Source organism: Oryctolagus cuniculus, chromosome 3 (genome assembly GCF_051225735.1).
Source record: "Oryctolagus cuniculus isolate XC-2025 breed Fujian yellow rabbit chromosome 3, ASM5122573v1, whole genome shotgun sequence".
In the NCBI taxonomy this organism is placed as follows: Eukaryota; Metazoa; Chordata; class Mammalia; order Lagomorpha; family Leporidae; genus Oryctolagus; species Oryctolagus cuniculus.
Window position 1 is genome coordinate 84,156,931 of NC_142869.1, and position 14,842 is coordinate 84,171,772.

A 14,842-nucleotide genomic window follows, 5' to 3' on the forward strand; every position below is an offset into this window, starting at 1 on the left:
GAGCTAGGACTTGAGCCCAGGACCCATATGCGATGCTTAAGAGGTGTCTTAACTACCATGCCAAATGCCTGCCATGACAGTGTAGTCGTAATAATAGCATGTAATTCTGGGAGGTGTCCACTCCCCACCCTGCACTCCACATCACTCCCACCCCAGAGTATCATTGGAACCCTAAAGAGGATTCCAGAAAGGTGTCCTGATTCCAAGTAGGCTGGATTCTGTCCCAGTTCTTCACTTATCATAATTCTTCCTGATTTTTTGTTTTTCCTTATATTTCTTTCAGCATCTCTTTTTCTTAGAGTTCCATTCATTTTAATTAATGTGAGTCTGAGCTGGTGGTGATTTGCAAGTTCTCATTGCACCTCATCTGATAGGTGAGTGCTATCTGCATGTTGTATAGCTGGAGACAGGCTCAGGAAAGTGCTCAGAATCCCAGTGCCTGGAAAGCAACAGGCTTAGGTTCAGTTCCCAGCCTATGTGAGTCCAAAGCTTTGACCCCACAAAATTGAATTGGGAGGCAGAGTGTGTCCTGGTAGTTACTGGGCCCAGCACAGCATACACTCAGGGTGGAGAAGAACCATTAAGAGCATTGCAGTGCCACCGTTGGAGGGGGAACATACTCTTTCTCACTGTAGTCCTTTCAATCACCTTAGCTAAGATATATCTGGAAGGTGACAGACAAGTGAGAGCCTAGCTGTGAGAATTGTATGGGACATGGCTCCAAGTGACCATCTTAGGAATAATTTCTGGGTAAAAATTAACATTTTTCTTGTAAGATGGAGCATTTCCCTCTTAAATTTACTGACAACATATTAATTTCCAGCAACATTACATTGCCAGAATGGTATCTGAGTGTTGCCCACAAGTTATTTTCTTCTCTATGTGTAAGTATGTGTGTTTATATAATTTAGTAAAATATGATTATGCTTTAAATTGTTAGAATAAGGAATACTTCTTTTGTTTTCAAATGTAAATCAGTAGGGAGCTATGGTTGAGTGTGTACATTTTTTTTTTTTAATATTTATTTTTTGAAAGTCAGAGTTGCCGAGAGAGAGAGAGAGAGAGAGAGAGAGAGAGAAGGAGAGGTCTTCCCATCTGCTGGTTCACTCCCCAAATGGCCACAATGGCCAGGGCTGGGCCAGGCCAAAGCCAGGAGCCAGGAGCTTCTTCCTGGTCTCCCACGTGGGTGCAGGGGCCCAAGCAGTTGGGCTATCTTATATTGCTTTCCCAGGCCATTAGCAGGGAGCTGGTTTGGAAGAGGAGCCAAGACTTGAAATGACACCTATATGGGATGCTGGCACTGTAGGTGGCAGCTTTACCCGCTGAGCCACAGTGCCAGCCCCTATACATTTAGTTTACATGTTATCTTTTTGTATGAAATAAAACACTTCTAGTTCTCTCTTAGTCTCTATAATTTAGGATGGAGGAATTTTTAATTTGTTTGCTTTGAATTAAAAGCCATGATGATGACACTAAAAGTGTACTCTGGTGGGCTCACCTCCTTTTTGCCATTAGCACAATTATTTCTATTTCCTTTTTTATTATTTAGATTTCTCTTGAAGGATCTCTCTTAGGCTTTGGATCCTTTATCAGGGGGTACACATTCATTCATCAACATTTATTAAGGAGACCTATTATTTATAAGATTATCCCTGATGTTTCAGAGATGAAAATGCTACTTATTTTTGAAGGGTCTACAGACTCACTAGGGAAGTAGGAAAACTAAAAAAGGGAAACACACGTTGTAGGTGTCATGATAGTTATGTTTGGGAATAACAGATGAAGGGGCATGTGTCTCATGCTGTGGGCATGGAGGCTTAAGGAGGCAAATCTGGAGCTGATCCTGAAGCATAGGAGTTTGCTTATTGGAAAAAGACATTTCAGGCAGGCAAGTGCCAAGGTAGAAGGTGATCAAGATAAATGTTCTTAGGGAGCCGTAAGGTACAATTAGGGTGATAATATCTATAGGGTGTTGACCGGGGGAGGTCCCAGATGTGCTGAGCTAGATAATGAAAATCAAGAATCTGCACATGCTAAAGAGATCCTTGGATGGCTTTAAGCAGAAGAGAGGCAGCTGAGTGAATAACTGACTGTACTGTTGGCAGGTGCATACAGGGGACCATGGAAAAGTCAGGTGGAATACTGATCAAGGAGAGGTCAGTGGCTGTGGCAAAGGCTGTGGTGCACTTTCTAAGGCAAACTCAGCTTCCGTGGTGGTTCACTGATGTTTCCATTGCAGGAGATGGGCAATAAAGGAAGATCAGCAGGTTTGGCGTGCTGATTGAGGTGGATATAGTGACTTTAGTCTTGGGAATGTGGATTTATTCTTACACTTCTTGAGAGACTCCTCTTTATAGATCAGCACTCTTATTCTACTTCTCTTTGTGTGTTTTCTCATTGAATTATCCTTTAATTGGCAAGCAATTCTTTGTTAAGCAAATTAAATTAAAAACAGCCTCTGTGAGTTGAGAATTAAACTGCTAAATTAAATGAAAAATTCTATTTTTGCTCTTTTTCATTAATGAGTAGGTTGGGTGCCATCTCAGTACAGGGGTGGATTGGAGAACTGTATTTCATTAAAGGATATCCCTTTCTGTTAGCATAATTCTTGAGGAATCCTGTGAGCAATTATCAATCTTTGAGCTAGAGGAAAATTTGGTGACCTGGGCCACTGCCCTCAGTTTATAGTTAGGACAAATGGGTACCAGAGAGGGTGGACGACCTCCGAGAATCACACAGGAGTGGTGTAGGGCAGCGTCTAGCTCATCCTTCCTGTGTCTTTTTCCATAAGACCTTGGTGACTCCTTGCGTGGCCCATGGAGATGAGAGGGCAGAGTTTGAAGAACGTGAGTGCTCAAGAGTACTCAGTTAGTTGTAGACCCAGGATTATCTAAGTTCTTAACTTTAATCTTAACTTCAAATTAACTCCCTGTTCATAGGTCAGCAAGTTTTTGTTGACTAGCTATAATGGAAGGTCTACTACCCCAGTTATTATAAAACTGAAAGATAAGAGGGTATTTTTCTTTTCAAGAAGCTTATAGGTGAGTTTTTCAGATAATCAATTATAGTACTGGCAACTACTAAAATATACAGCTTATCAAACATGATTGTGGGTATTAGTATACACACACATACACACAAAATAACAAGAAAAATAAGATGGTACAATGTTTATGTTTCATTTTATTTTTTTACTATATTGTTTTTTTTGTTTGTTTGTTCTTTCTGCACAGGGGGCAATGAGTTGCCCAGCTAGCTTTGGGAATGCCAGTATGCCTGTGGGCAAATAATAATTTAAATCAAACAGATGGAAAAAGAATGTTGATTGCCTTCTAGTCCATGTATTCTTGTTGAGCCTTAAATAGGGAGCTTGATCTGGGGAACACTTTAGGTTGGTAACTGACAAATATTTCCAAAAGTATATTAGGATATTTGACACTTTTGCTACTACTTTAAATTTAAGTCTAGGGCAGAAACCTAGTCATTTAGTGATGAGGATGTTTTGTTTACCAAGCGCATGAACTTGAACTTGTTGATGGTTCTTGTTTTTCTGTGATTGTGAACTTGGCTCCAGAGCATGATACCAGGCCAGGTATTAGAGAAATAGCAGGACATTGGATACGTAAGAGTCTCTCCTTGCAAGAGGGGCTCTTGAAATTTTGCTAAATTTCTGTCTAGTGAGGGTGCATAGACAAGGAACCCCAGAGTAGAGCTTAGGAGAAACACAATGCCAGACATCCCATTAAGAAACCAGAAAATCTGGTCCTGGCCCAGTGGGTGGCATCCCTGTGAACTCCTATAAAAGTGCTTTGAGATCCTGAGCTGATGAAAGCATGTATAGTATTATGTGTGAAGCTAATCATCAAGGATTACCAACAGTTAAAACAAGTATGGATGTAATGGGGGTGCTGGGGTGCTCCTGGAAGGGGATGTGCACACCTGAAAGCTGAACCACATGGCCTGGGAAAGGCGCTGTAATTACCAGTAGAGTCTGATGCTGTCTGGGGAGTCACAGTGGGTTAGGGGAATGGGAGAAATGACTGCCCAAGGTACTCTAACTCCTCATGCAACACCTTTTCAAGATTCAGAGATGGCTGGAATGGAGCTGCCTGGGTTTAGGTCAGTGGGATATCTTGAACCCCAGTTCTCACTCAGGATACCTGACTCCATGGGTCAGCCACAAATCTCTTAAAACTGGGTGAAGGCTGGACAGGATTTGAAAAAAATAACACCTAAGTTATGAAGGAAAGGGAGGAAAAAAAATAAGAGAACGTGTGATGGATTCATTGAATTTCTTTATTTAAGCAACTGGCTACTCTAAGAGAGCTGTGCAAAGGCTAGACTTGTGATTGGTAACCTGAGTTGGCCAGAAAAGCAGATTCTTTATTTCCTTCCCAAACTGGGAAGCAAAAAGACACAATTGGGTACTGAATAGGGAAGAAGTAAGGAGAAAGCAAGGATGAGGAAGGAAGAAAGGAGCGGGTTGTATGGGAGTGAGCAGTATGTGTTTATCTTTCTGTCCTGTCTGTCTTGTGGAATCTGCTCTTTTCTGAAGTCACGCCTTGAATCTAGTGGAGTTGACTAAGGGCAATTCTCTTTTAGTCTGTAGCCTTCCTATTTGCTGTCTGGATATCTTTTAAGCTGCCATCAGTTGAAGAATGAGCCCGGAGGTATTAGTCTTTCATGTTTGTCTTTTCAGGCTTGCTTGCAGAGACCTTTACAATATTTATATAAAAATTACAATTTTATGAGTTAAAATCGTCAAATCTCAGCAACTTTGTATGGTTCAGCCTAATAATTGAATCCCAGTTATTGTCACTGCCTCTCCTTCTTACCCCTTAAATACCTAATTTTTTAAAAAAGATTTATTTATTTATTTGAAAGGCAGAGGCAGAGAGAGAGAGAGAGATATCATCCTTCTGCTGGTTCTCTCCTTAGATGACTGCAGTGGCTGGAGTTGTGTCCATCTGAAGCCAGGAGCCAGGGGCTGCTTTTCCACATGGATGCAGGGGCCCAAGGATTTGGGCCATTTTCTACTGCCTTCCTAGGCCATAGCAGAGAGCTGGATTCTAAGTGGATTGACCAGGACTTGAACCGGCACCTATATGGGATGCCGGCGCTGCATGCGGTAGTTTTACCTGCTATGCCACAATGCCGGCTAAAATAATTAATTTTTAATACAGCTACCATTTATACAGTATCCATGGTATGTCATGGACATCACTTATGGCAATTCTGCAAGGAGGTCTTGATGCCTGTTTGCCTGGTGGGAACTGTGGCCATAGGTGGTTGGCGCAGGATCACCTGGCTAGTGATTGGCAGGGCTGGGACTCCACCCAGTACTCTTTATATCAAGCTGGGAACTGACTTCATTTCCTGAAGCCCCCACTGCCTTTGTCCCTCAAGTTTTATCCTTGATTCTCCTATTTTATATTTTGTGGCACAAATAAATGAGACTTTGGTTGAACAAATGAAAGAGATTTTGATGGATAGTGAAACCATTTCAGGGAGGGTTTTGAGAAGGTAGAAAATATAAGCAGGTTATCTTTGGAAGTGTAGTCTGATACTTAATTACACTCAGTAATTGAGTAATCCACAGTAAGTCCCTCTTGTCTCAGCGGAAGTATACTTTAAATTCTGGGGAGAAAGGTGCTCTGATGTTTGGGATATATATCCATTACTAGGACAGAGCATTAGGGAAGCTCACCCTCATTGGATCCCCAGTTTGGGTGGCCTTCTTTCTAGAATGTGAGGCAGAACTTTTTTTCTTTAAAACATCCTGGAGATTTTGTTCTTCCTGATGCCCTTCCTCTCACTCACTCAACTCTTTTTTTTTTTTTTTTTTTTTGATTCTTTAAAAGTCTAGTGAATTTAACCTATACCCAGTGTTTAATATGCTTGGAAAGAAGAATGTCTCCATTGCAAAATTCCTTCACAGGATTTCTTGGAAAATAGACAGTAGACATTTTTCTAAATCACGTATCAGATAAGTGGGAAATAACATTATGATTCTTCTATAAGAAATAAAGCAGTCTGGGGGCCCACATCGTGGTATGGGCACCAGTTTGAGTCCCAGCTACTGCACTTCCAATCCAGCTCCCTGCTAATGATCTGGGAAAGCAGTGGAAGGTAGTCCAAGTACTTGGGCCCTGTACCCACATGGGAGACCTGAAAGAAGCTCCTGGCTTAGGATCGGCCCACCTCCTGAGGTTGTGGACATTTGGGGAGTGAACCATGGATGGAAGATGTTTTCCTCTCTCTGACTTTCTCTCTCTCTGCCTCTCTGCCTTTTAAATAAATAAATAGATCTTTAACAAAAAAGAATTAAAACGGTCTAGAAAGAGACAGTAGAAGATAACAAGGGACCTGTCGATGTTAATTTGAAAGCAAGAACAGGAATTGAAGGATCAGATACTATTACTTGGAGCTGGGTAGGGTAGGAGCATGTGGGAGAGGGGTATGTTATACACAGGTTTCTGTGTTACATAAATGTATGTTTGGGGCCCAGTCTGCTACTACTGGTGAATTATCCTTGCAAATAAAATTATATGCATAACATACTGCACACAAATCCTATGCATGATATTCTAAGAAATGTTTCAGAATCAAGTCTTTAAATTGGCAGTTTCAACATGTGACTCTGTATAGTATTGTTACTGTGCTCACAGATCTGAATATTTGTTATTGCAGGGGCCAATGAGCCTTTTTTCTAAAGGGCCAAATAGTCACTGTTATAGGTTTGCAAGTCTTACTGACCCTGTCGCAATGATCAGCTCTACCATTTGTCTATGAAAGTAGCTATAGACTATATATAAAATGATGCAGTGTGCCTATTCCAATAAAAGTTTCATTTTCTTTTCTTTTTTTTTTTTTTTTGACAGGCAGAGTTATACAGTGAGAGAAAGAGACAGAGAAAAGGTCTTCCTTCCGTTGGTTCACCCCCGAAATGGCTGCTACGGCTGGCGCGCTGCGCTGATCCGAAGCCAGGAGCCAGGTGCTTCTCCTGGTCTCCCATGCAGATGCAGGGTGCAAGCACCTGGGCTATCCTCCACCGCCTTCCCTGGCCACAGCAGAGAGCTGGACTGGAAGAGGGGCAACAGGGACAGAACCGGCGTGCCAACCAGGACTAGAACCTGGTGTGCCGGTGCCGCAAGGCGGAGGATTAGCCTAGTGAGCCGCGGCGCCGGCCATAAAAGTTTCATTTTCAAAAATAGACTTTGGGCTGGATTTGGCCCACTCTTGAAATACCACCCAATAATATCCATAAGCATTTTCCAGGTATTTACCATTTGTACTAGGTTGCAATTCTTTGCAAATACTAATAAGATTAATATTTTATATTAATGTTTTTAGATGTTCATAATAACGAGTAATGAATGTTTGGAAATATTTTAATGTATTTTTGGGAATACTGGAAAAAATCCTGGAAAATCCCATTTCTCATTTCCAAGTCCAAAGATAAATATCTGTTGGGGATTTGGAAACTCCCAGAGAGGGAGAGCTATTGCCTCTCATCTGTGCTTCCCTCTGCTTCCTGATTCATTCAGTCCTCAGTATTCATTTTTGGTCAGCTTCATGTGATTCTCCTTTCTGCTCTGTGTGTCCCCTGGGATTGTCTTTGTTTAGGAAATGTGACTTATTTTTCCCCTCTGGGAGATCAGGAATCTTAGGAACTGGCTGATGACCCATGACATTTCTGTAGAATTACTAACGGAGCACATCTTTCCCACAGCCCAAGTGTGTGGATTAGATTATCCTTCAAGGATTCTCGTCACTTACCAGCTTGATTGTACCAATGTTATTTTGGAATCAGCAAGTTATTAGCCGTATCATGCAGATGATTTGTGTTTTTTGGGATTGTTACATGTTATGCTTTTCCTACCACACTGCTTTAACACTTCAGTTATCCAAAAGGGCAGAAGATAGGAAAGGAAACTAAGAGTATCTAATGTGAGCATTCAGTTCAAGAATCAGGAGGGAATTTAGCTTAGAGTTTGCATAAAAATTGGGTTGGTGTTTGGTTTTACCTTTTATTAAAAAATGTGAGCCTGGACACTTTTACTCAACCTCTTCTGAACACTTTTTTCTTATGTATGAGATAGAATAGTACTTCCTTTCAATTTTGCTGTTGTTACTAGGATTAAATCAGACAGTGCCACTAATGTAGTTAGCACAGTTCTAGAACTAAGGGCTGTCTAAATGATGGCTGGCATTTTCAGTCACTCTCAACCTTGGGAGTTATTTGCCCCATTTCATGGAAGAGGAAACTGAAACGGATTAAATGATTTGTGAAGGTCACATTTAGTAGGTTGAAAAACTCAGTTTGGCTGCCTCCTGAATCCGTGCTCTTGCTACCATAACCTGCTTCCTAAAGTGTAATTGTGGTTAGCAAGCAATTCCACAGCAAGATGCACCATGGCTTATTTGGGTTTTAGGGCTGGGTGGACAGAGAGGGAGGGTATGGATTCGTTCTTGAAGGAGCAGAGGTTTGAAAGTATTTGGAAGCCACAACTTCTCGAAGCCAAGAATATGGTTATAACTAAAAAGTTGAGAAAACTTGTCCTGATTTTTTTTTCCGGTTGCTTAGCTGCTGTATTGACTGCCAAGAACTTGATTTTAAGTATGTTTTATGCTTGTCTGTTACCCAGATCCCATCATATTATAATGACTTTAAAGAAACTAGGCATGTTCTTTTAAACTGGATTAGAGTAAAATGTACTACTATGTTAAAAGCCCAAAATTGGAGCGACAAAATTGGATTGAAATTTGTCTTTCTTTCTTCCAGTCACTCTCCAACCTTCTTCACAGGAATTTGCCTTTGACCTTTATGGGTCAGATTTTTATACAACTTGATTAGCTGCCTACACGTAAAACACTGTAGCCAAACAAGTGAGTTGGCTAAATTTTTTCTAAGGACTTAGCTCAGTGAAAGTTTTGTGACAGATTTCAGGAGATTGTTATATAGGTATTTATTTTATAGCACTGATTGTAATTTGTGCATATATCCTTTTTGTTTGCTTTTACTTATTTATTTTTTCACTTTTGGGCTTCGAACACAAATGCTGTCTTCTACCTTTTAGGTCCACTAAGCTTGCTTCTTAATGTGAAGGGTACCTGTGGGGTGGGGGTATGCTAAGGAGAACATCTGAGGATTGAGTTCCAAAATACATACAACACTTTAGCTCCTATTTTAACATTTCATTTTTCTTTTAGCATACCACAGTTTTGACTTCATTCCATAGGTTGAGAGCCCAATGAAGGTTGAGACAAACATGTAATTGTACTTCATTTGGAGGTTTGATTCATGTACATCAGAAGAATTAGAATGAGAAAGCTCTGGAAAATACAGAAACCTATAGAGAGTGTTGCACAGAGACTGGAGAACCTCAATACCGTCTTGAAGGGTATGAAGGAGTTCCATGCAGAGCAGATGACAGGGCTGCAAAGTTGCACGGGAAGTAGAAGCACTTTTTTTTTTTTTTTAAGATTTATTTATTTATTTATTTGAGAGGTAGAGTTACAGACAGTGAGAGGGAGAGACAGAGCAAAAGGTCTTCCTTCCATTGGTTCACTCCCCAAATGGCCACAATGGCTGAAGCTGCACTGATCTGAAGCCAGGAGCCAGGTGCTTCTTCCTGGTCTCCCATGTGGGTGCAGGGTCCAAGGACTTGGGCCATCTTCTGCTGTTTTCCCAGTCCATAGCAGAGAGCTGAATGGGAAGAGGAGCAGCCGGGACTCAAATCAGCGCCCATATGGTATGCCAGCACTGCAGGTGGAGGATTAACCTACTGCGCCACAGTGCCGGCCGCTAGAAGCACCTTTGTAATTATTATTATTTCTTTAAATCAATATCTGAGTTTTAAACAGAGAGCTAGAAAAGTGTAGACCAGTGTTTCTTTAGTTTCTTGTGTATCTAAACCTCCCATGCATTTAGCGCCTATGGCTTAAAAATCTGGTTGAGCCTAGCAGGATAGCTGTGCAGTGGCTTCCTCCTAAAATGCCTCTGGGCTTCGGCAGATAAGAAGCAGCCTTAACATCATTCTGTCCTTAGCATCTCGGAAAATACCAGTATTTCAGCAGTTTGTTCTGAAACTCAAGGATTTGTGGGTGTTGCTCATCTGATGCCTTTGTTTTGAAGGTTGCCGGCTTTAGGAATGGATTTTTATTGTAATTTGCGAATGAGTTGCTGAAAGTGATAGGTTACTGGTTGACCTCTCTACAAGGGAATATTTTTATTGTGCCTTATATCTAGTATGCTTTTTATATGTCTAGATAATCTCTTCAACTAGATAGTGTGCCTCAATTTAAGCTGAAGCAAGTAACAGTTGCATAGAATCTGCAAACCATTCCTCTTGAATTCCAGGGTGGCTGGGCAAACTTTCTTTTCCACGTAGCTATTTCAGAATGCTGTATTTTGGGTTTGTTTTTTGCTTGGATTTATTTACATGAAAGTTTTCTGGGCAAAATTTTCTTGAGGTTAAAAAAAAAAAGGTGCTGTTTTCTGAAAGGAGTAAGTTCTGCTGTGTTTTGTGTTGCTGTACGATTTGAATGGGAAAGTTGAGTTCTAATAAAAATTTCCTCTTCCTTTGGCCAATGTTGATGTTTTTTGGGTCCTTCTAAAGGAAAAGGGAGCTTGGGTGGTTTTTGGCTTTTTGTTAGTTATCTGGAGCACCCCTTCCGTTTCACTGTGTGCTTCTTCCCCACCATTGTTTCCTACGTCTTTGAACTAGATTATCTACTACTGGGAGTATGGCAGGAAAATGGACAAAAACCAGATATTTCTGTGTAGATACATAAGAAATTGGCTGCTCTAGCATACTGCATGTCTCCAGGAGGGGCCAGGAGACTGAGAGGGGAGAAAGACCTGTCATTCTCTACTTTGGACTTAGCAGACTATTTTGGTCAATCAAGGGCATGTAATAATGAATACATACAAAGCCACTGAGCTTTGTGCAATTTTTTTTTTTCCTTTGGTAGTGGTTTAGAGTGCATGATATATGGGCTTTAAAGGGACTTGATATTGAAATTTACCAGCTATAGATCTTACTGGGATCTGTGTTTTTATAGAAACACATGTGGAGACCAGTATAGCTATATGACCTCAACACACGGGTGTCACTGGTTTCAAGCTTTTCCATACTTGCTTGTGAATCTGTGGTCCCAAATGAAGGGCTGTCAAGCGTTCCTTTAGGCAGCATATTCATAACTGCAGACTTTGCCTTTGTTTAGTTGGTTTTCTTCTTTCTCTCTGTAGCCCTGAGTGCCTGTGAGCCTCGCATGGCCATAGAGGGAACTGCTGGAGAACTCATAAGCCAGGAGCACCTCTCCTACATCCCAAGTCGCCCAGTGAGCAGAGTGAGTGAAGCTCCGAAGGAGGGCACGCTGCTCAAGGACTGGGGCCAGATGTGACCGTGAACCCGTGCTAACGTAGCTGAGTCAGCTTTCCCACGCGCTCTTGGAGCTGCACGCGCGCACCCCTCAGCTGGCCATCCAGCCGTTTCAGCAGACCGCCTCCGTTCATGCTCTTGGGCAGAGATCAAATCTACAAGGTAAATTTCTTGTCACAATTGATTATTTGGCTGTTTTATATGCTTCTAATATAGGGACATTAAGACCAGCTTAACAGTTGTTAGTTCTTGGAGTGTTCCAGTGGTGGACTCTTTCCAGGGTGAAGCTACACAGCTATTCTTGAAATTTTGGCTACCAACATTTCCAAATGTATAAAATGCTTCTACCGTTCTTTTCACCTCACAGGGTTACATTTATTTTTTTTCCCTTTTACATATACTTTATTTTTCGGAGCAGTTTTGAGATCATAAGCAAATGGAACACAGAGTACACAGAGTTCCCATATCCCTTCTCCCAGTCAATCACCCTTATTATCAATATCCCATTCCAAAGCACGGCATTGATTACTATCACTGAACCTACATCTCCTCATCGTTATGACTCACACTCATGCTTTCTATTAGGCTTTGCTTTTGGTGTTGTATATGCTGTGAGACAATGTGTATAATGTGTACCCAATATCCAGTTACAGTGTCATAGAATAGTTGGCAGTGCCCTAAAAATCTGTGTTCTGCCTGTCCATTCCTTTTTTTTTTTTTTTTAATTCAAAAGGTAGACAGTGAAAGAGAGAGACAGAGAGAAAGATCTTCCTTCCATTGGTTCACTCCCCAAATGGCCGCTACAGCTGGCGCTGCACCAATCCGAAGCCAGAAGCCAGGTGCTTCCTCCTGGTCTCCCATGTGGGTGCAGGGGCCCAAGCACTTGGGCCATCCTCCACTGCCTTCCCGGGCCACAGCAGAGAGCTGGACTGGAAGAGGAGTAACCAGGACTAGAACCCAGCACCCACATGGGATGCTGGCGCTGCAGGTGGAGAATTAACCAAGTGAGCCACGCCGACCCGCCTGTCCATTCCTTCTTCCCTACTAACCCCTAGTGACTACTGATCTTTTTTTTTTTTTAATTATTTTTAGTTAAGATTTATTTATTTGAAGGGCAGAGTTACAAAGAGACAGAGCCAGAGAGAGAAAGAGAGCGAGAGAGGGGGTGGGGGGAGAGGTCCTCCATCTGATGGTTCATTCCCCAAATGGTTGTAATGCCTAGAGCTGAGCTGATCTGAAGCCAGGAGCCAGAAGCCTCCTCCGGGTCTCCCACATGGGTGCAGGGGCCCAAAGACCTGGGCCGTTTTCCACAGCTTTCCTAAGCCACAGCAGAGAGGTGGATTGGAAGAGGAGCAGCCGAGACACAAACTGGCACCCATATAGGATTCCAGCGCTGCAGGTGGCATCTTTCCCCAGGACGCCACAGCGCTGGCCTTGACTTCTGATCTTGTTTACTGTCTGCATAGTTTTGCTTCTTCCAGCACTACATTTTAGTACAAATCAAATGTCTCTTATTTGCAATGTATCTCAGATTTCTGACTTTTGGAATTTTGGAATGTATACATTGACATAATTAAATATTTTGAGAATGGTACCTAAATCTAAGCTTGGAATTCATTTATGTACCATATATTTCTTTTTTATGTATATGTTTCTTGTGCACATAGTCTGAAGGTAATTTTATACAGTATTTGTAGTGCACCTGCGTTTTAACTGTATGAAGTCAGGTATGGAATTTTCTACTTTTGGCTTCATGTTGGCAATCAAACACTTTCGGATTTTGGAGCATTTCAGATTTTGGATTTTTGGATTAGGGATGCTCAACCTGTAGTTGTATATAGTTCTTTCTATTCAGGATGAAATTCTGTAAATGGGATTAGCTTTAGGGATGATCTGAATGCCTACTTTAGAATAGGGTCAGCAGCATGATCCTGTGGGGGGCCTTGAAGTGCAGTCCTGGTGTGTGTGTCTCTGAGTTTAATGCTGGGTTTATTCAGCGAGGATTTGAACCTTGTGCAAAGAGACAGGAACAGAGCTCAGAGTTAAAACCTGCCAGGGTCTATGCAACCTCCTTAGATTTAACACATTAGGAGAAGGTCTTTGATGACTGCCAGGCATTTTCTCTTTAAAGGAAAGTCTAACTTATTATTTAAAAATACATTATTCTTTATAAAAGTTTATTTTTGATGAGTTAATTTCAAATAGCACAAAAAATATAAAGGATAGACACATATTAAGATAAAAGTTTCTCCCTTCCTTTTCTTTCACCCTTGGCTAATAGCTTGGAACACACTTTTTTTCATATACGAATATTTTTATAAATACTATGCATATTACTTATGTTTAAAAATTGTTGGAACATGACTATAGGCTTTATTTTATAACTTACCTTCTGCTCTACTTTGTATATTGTGGATATCTTATTAAACAGAATTTAATTTCTGTGTAAGTAATGCCAACTTAGTGTTCTGTATTTGGCTATAGCTTAGCAATGACCTGAGAAGTTAGCCTGTAGTTTTAAAATGGGGGAAAAGACCTTTCACACTGGGGACAAAACTAAGGTCATGGCTGTTGACCTTGAATTTTTAATCATTAAGGATATGAGCTTTTGTTTTCTAAGGCAGATGATGAACTGCTTGCTATTGTTGGGCTATCAGTTATGTCAAATTTCCATTTTCTGGAGGTTGTGTTAATATATCAGCACAGTGTTTTGAGATAGTCTCATTCTTACTTAAGGAGGTCTGAGGTTGAACTGGTTCTAAGAGGAAGTAGTGAATAGCAGGGATGGCATGAAGAGGCTGGCTGTTTTTTGTATGTGTATTTATTTGAGGAAGGAAGAGATGACTGCTGAAGTTGCTTGCAAACCCTGGGATTCTCAGTTATGAAACAGTGTTAGAATTGTTCAGCTCAGTAGTTCCTAATGTGGCTAACAGTGAAAATCAGCAGTTTTCAGTTATCTTTGTTTCTGTATATAGTTTTTACTTTTAGAAAGATCATCACAATGCAGAAAAGACTGTGGGATGAAAACCATCTCCCTCCTTTCCCTGTCCCATGAGTATTCTAGCTCCTCCTCCAGAAGCATTTATTAGTGCCAGCTTCTTTTGTGTTCTTCCAGAACTATCAGGGCACAGATAACATGCAAGCCTGCACAGATTATTACCTTTTTTCTTTTTTTCAGGCGGGTGGTAACAATATACAAGGTCATGCATCTTTTTTTCATTGGAATAAAGTATTTCTTGGAAGTCCTTTCATATGAGTGCGGTATTCATTTTTAGTGGATCCAGGTTATGTACTGCAGAGATGAGCCCTCATTTATTTAACCAGTACTATATAGATGGGTCCATAGATCATTTCCAGATCTTATTAATAGGAGAAAGTTTACAGAGAATGGCCTTGTATATATATCATTTCAAACACATGTGAGCATACATATGGGATCCATTTCTGGTGGAATG

General features: G+C 41.1%; 2 protein-coding genes across 2 annotated transcripts in view; both read left to right on the forward strand.

Annotated features, from left to right (window-relative positions):
* Positions 1 to 11,393, forward strand: part of LOC149127411 (uncharacterized) — a 58,742-nt gene extending 47,349 nt beyond the window's left edge. The window contains exon 3 of the mRNA XM_089328661.1: positions 11,255 to 11,393. Coding sequence (XP_089184787.1) covers positions 11,255 to 11,270 — 16 coding nt within the window. The 3' untranslated portion in view covers positions 11,271 to 11,393. The remainder of the gene's footprint in view (positions 1 to 11,254) is intronic.
* ACVR1 (activin A receptor type 1) overlaps positions 11,255 to 14,842 on the forward strand; it is a 75,543-nt gene continuing 71,955 nt past the window's right edge. The window contains exon 1 of the mRNA XM_051848600.3: positions 11,255 to 11,549. The gene's annotated coding sequence lies outside the window, so the exon portion shown is untranslated. The remainder of the gene's footprint in view (positions 11,550 to 14,842) is intronic.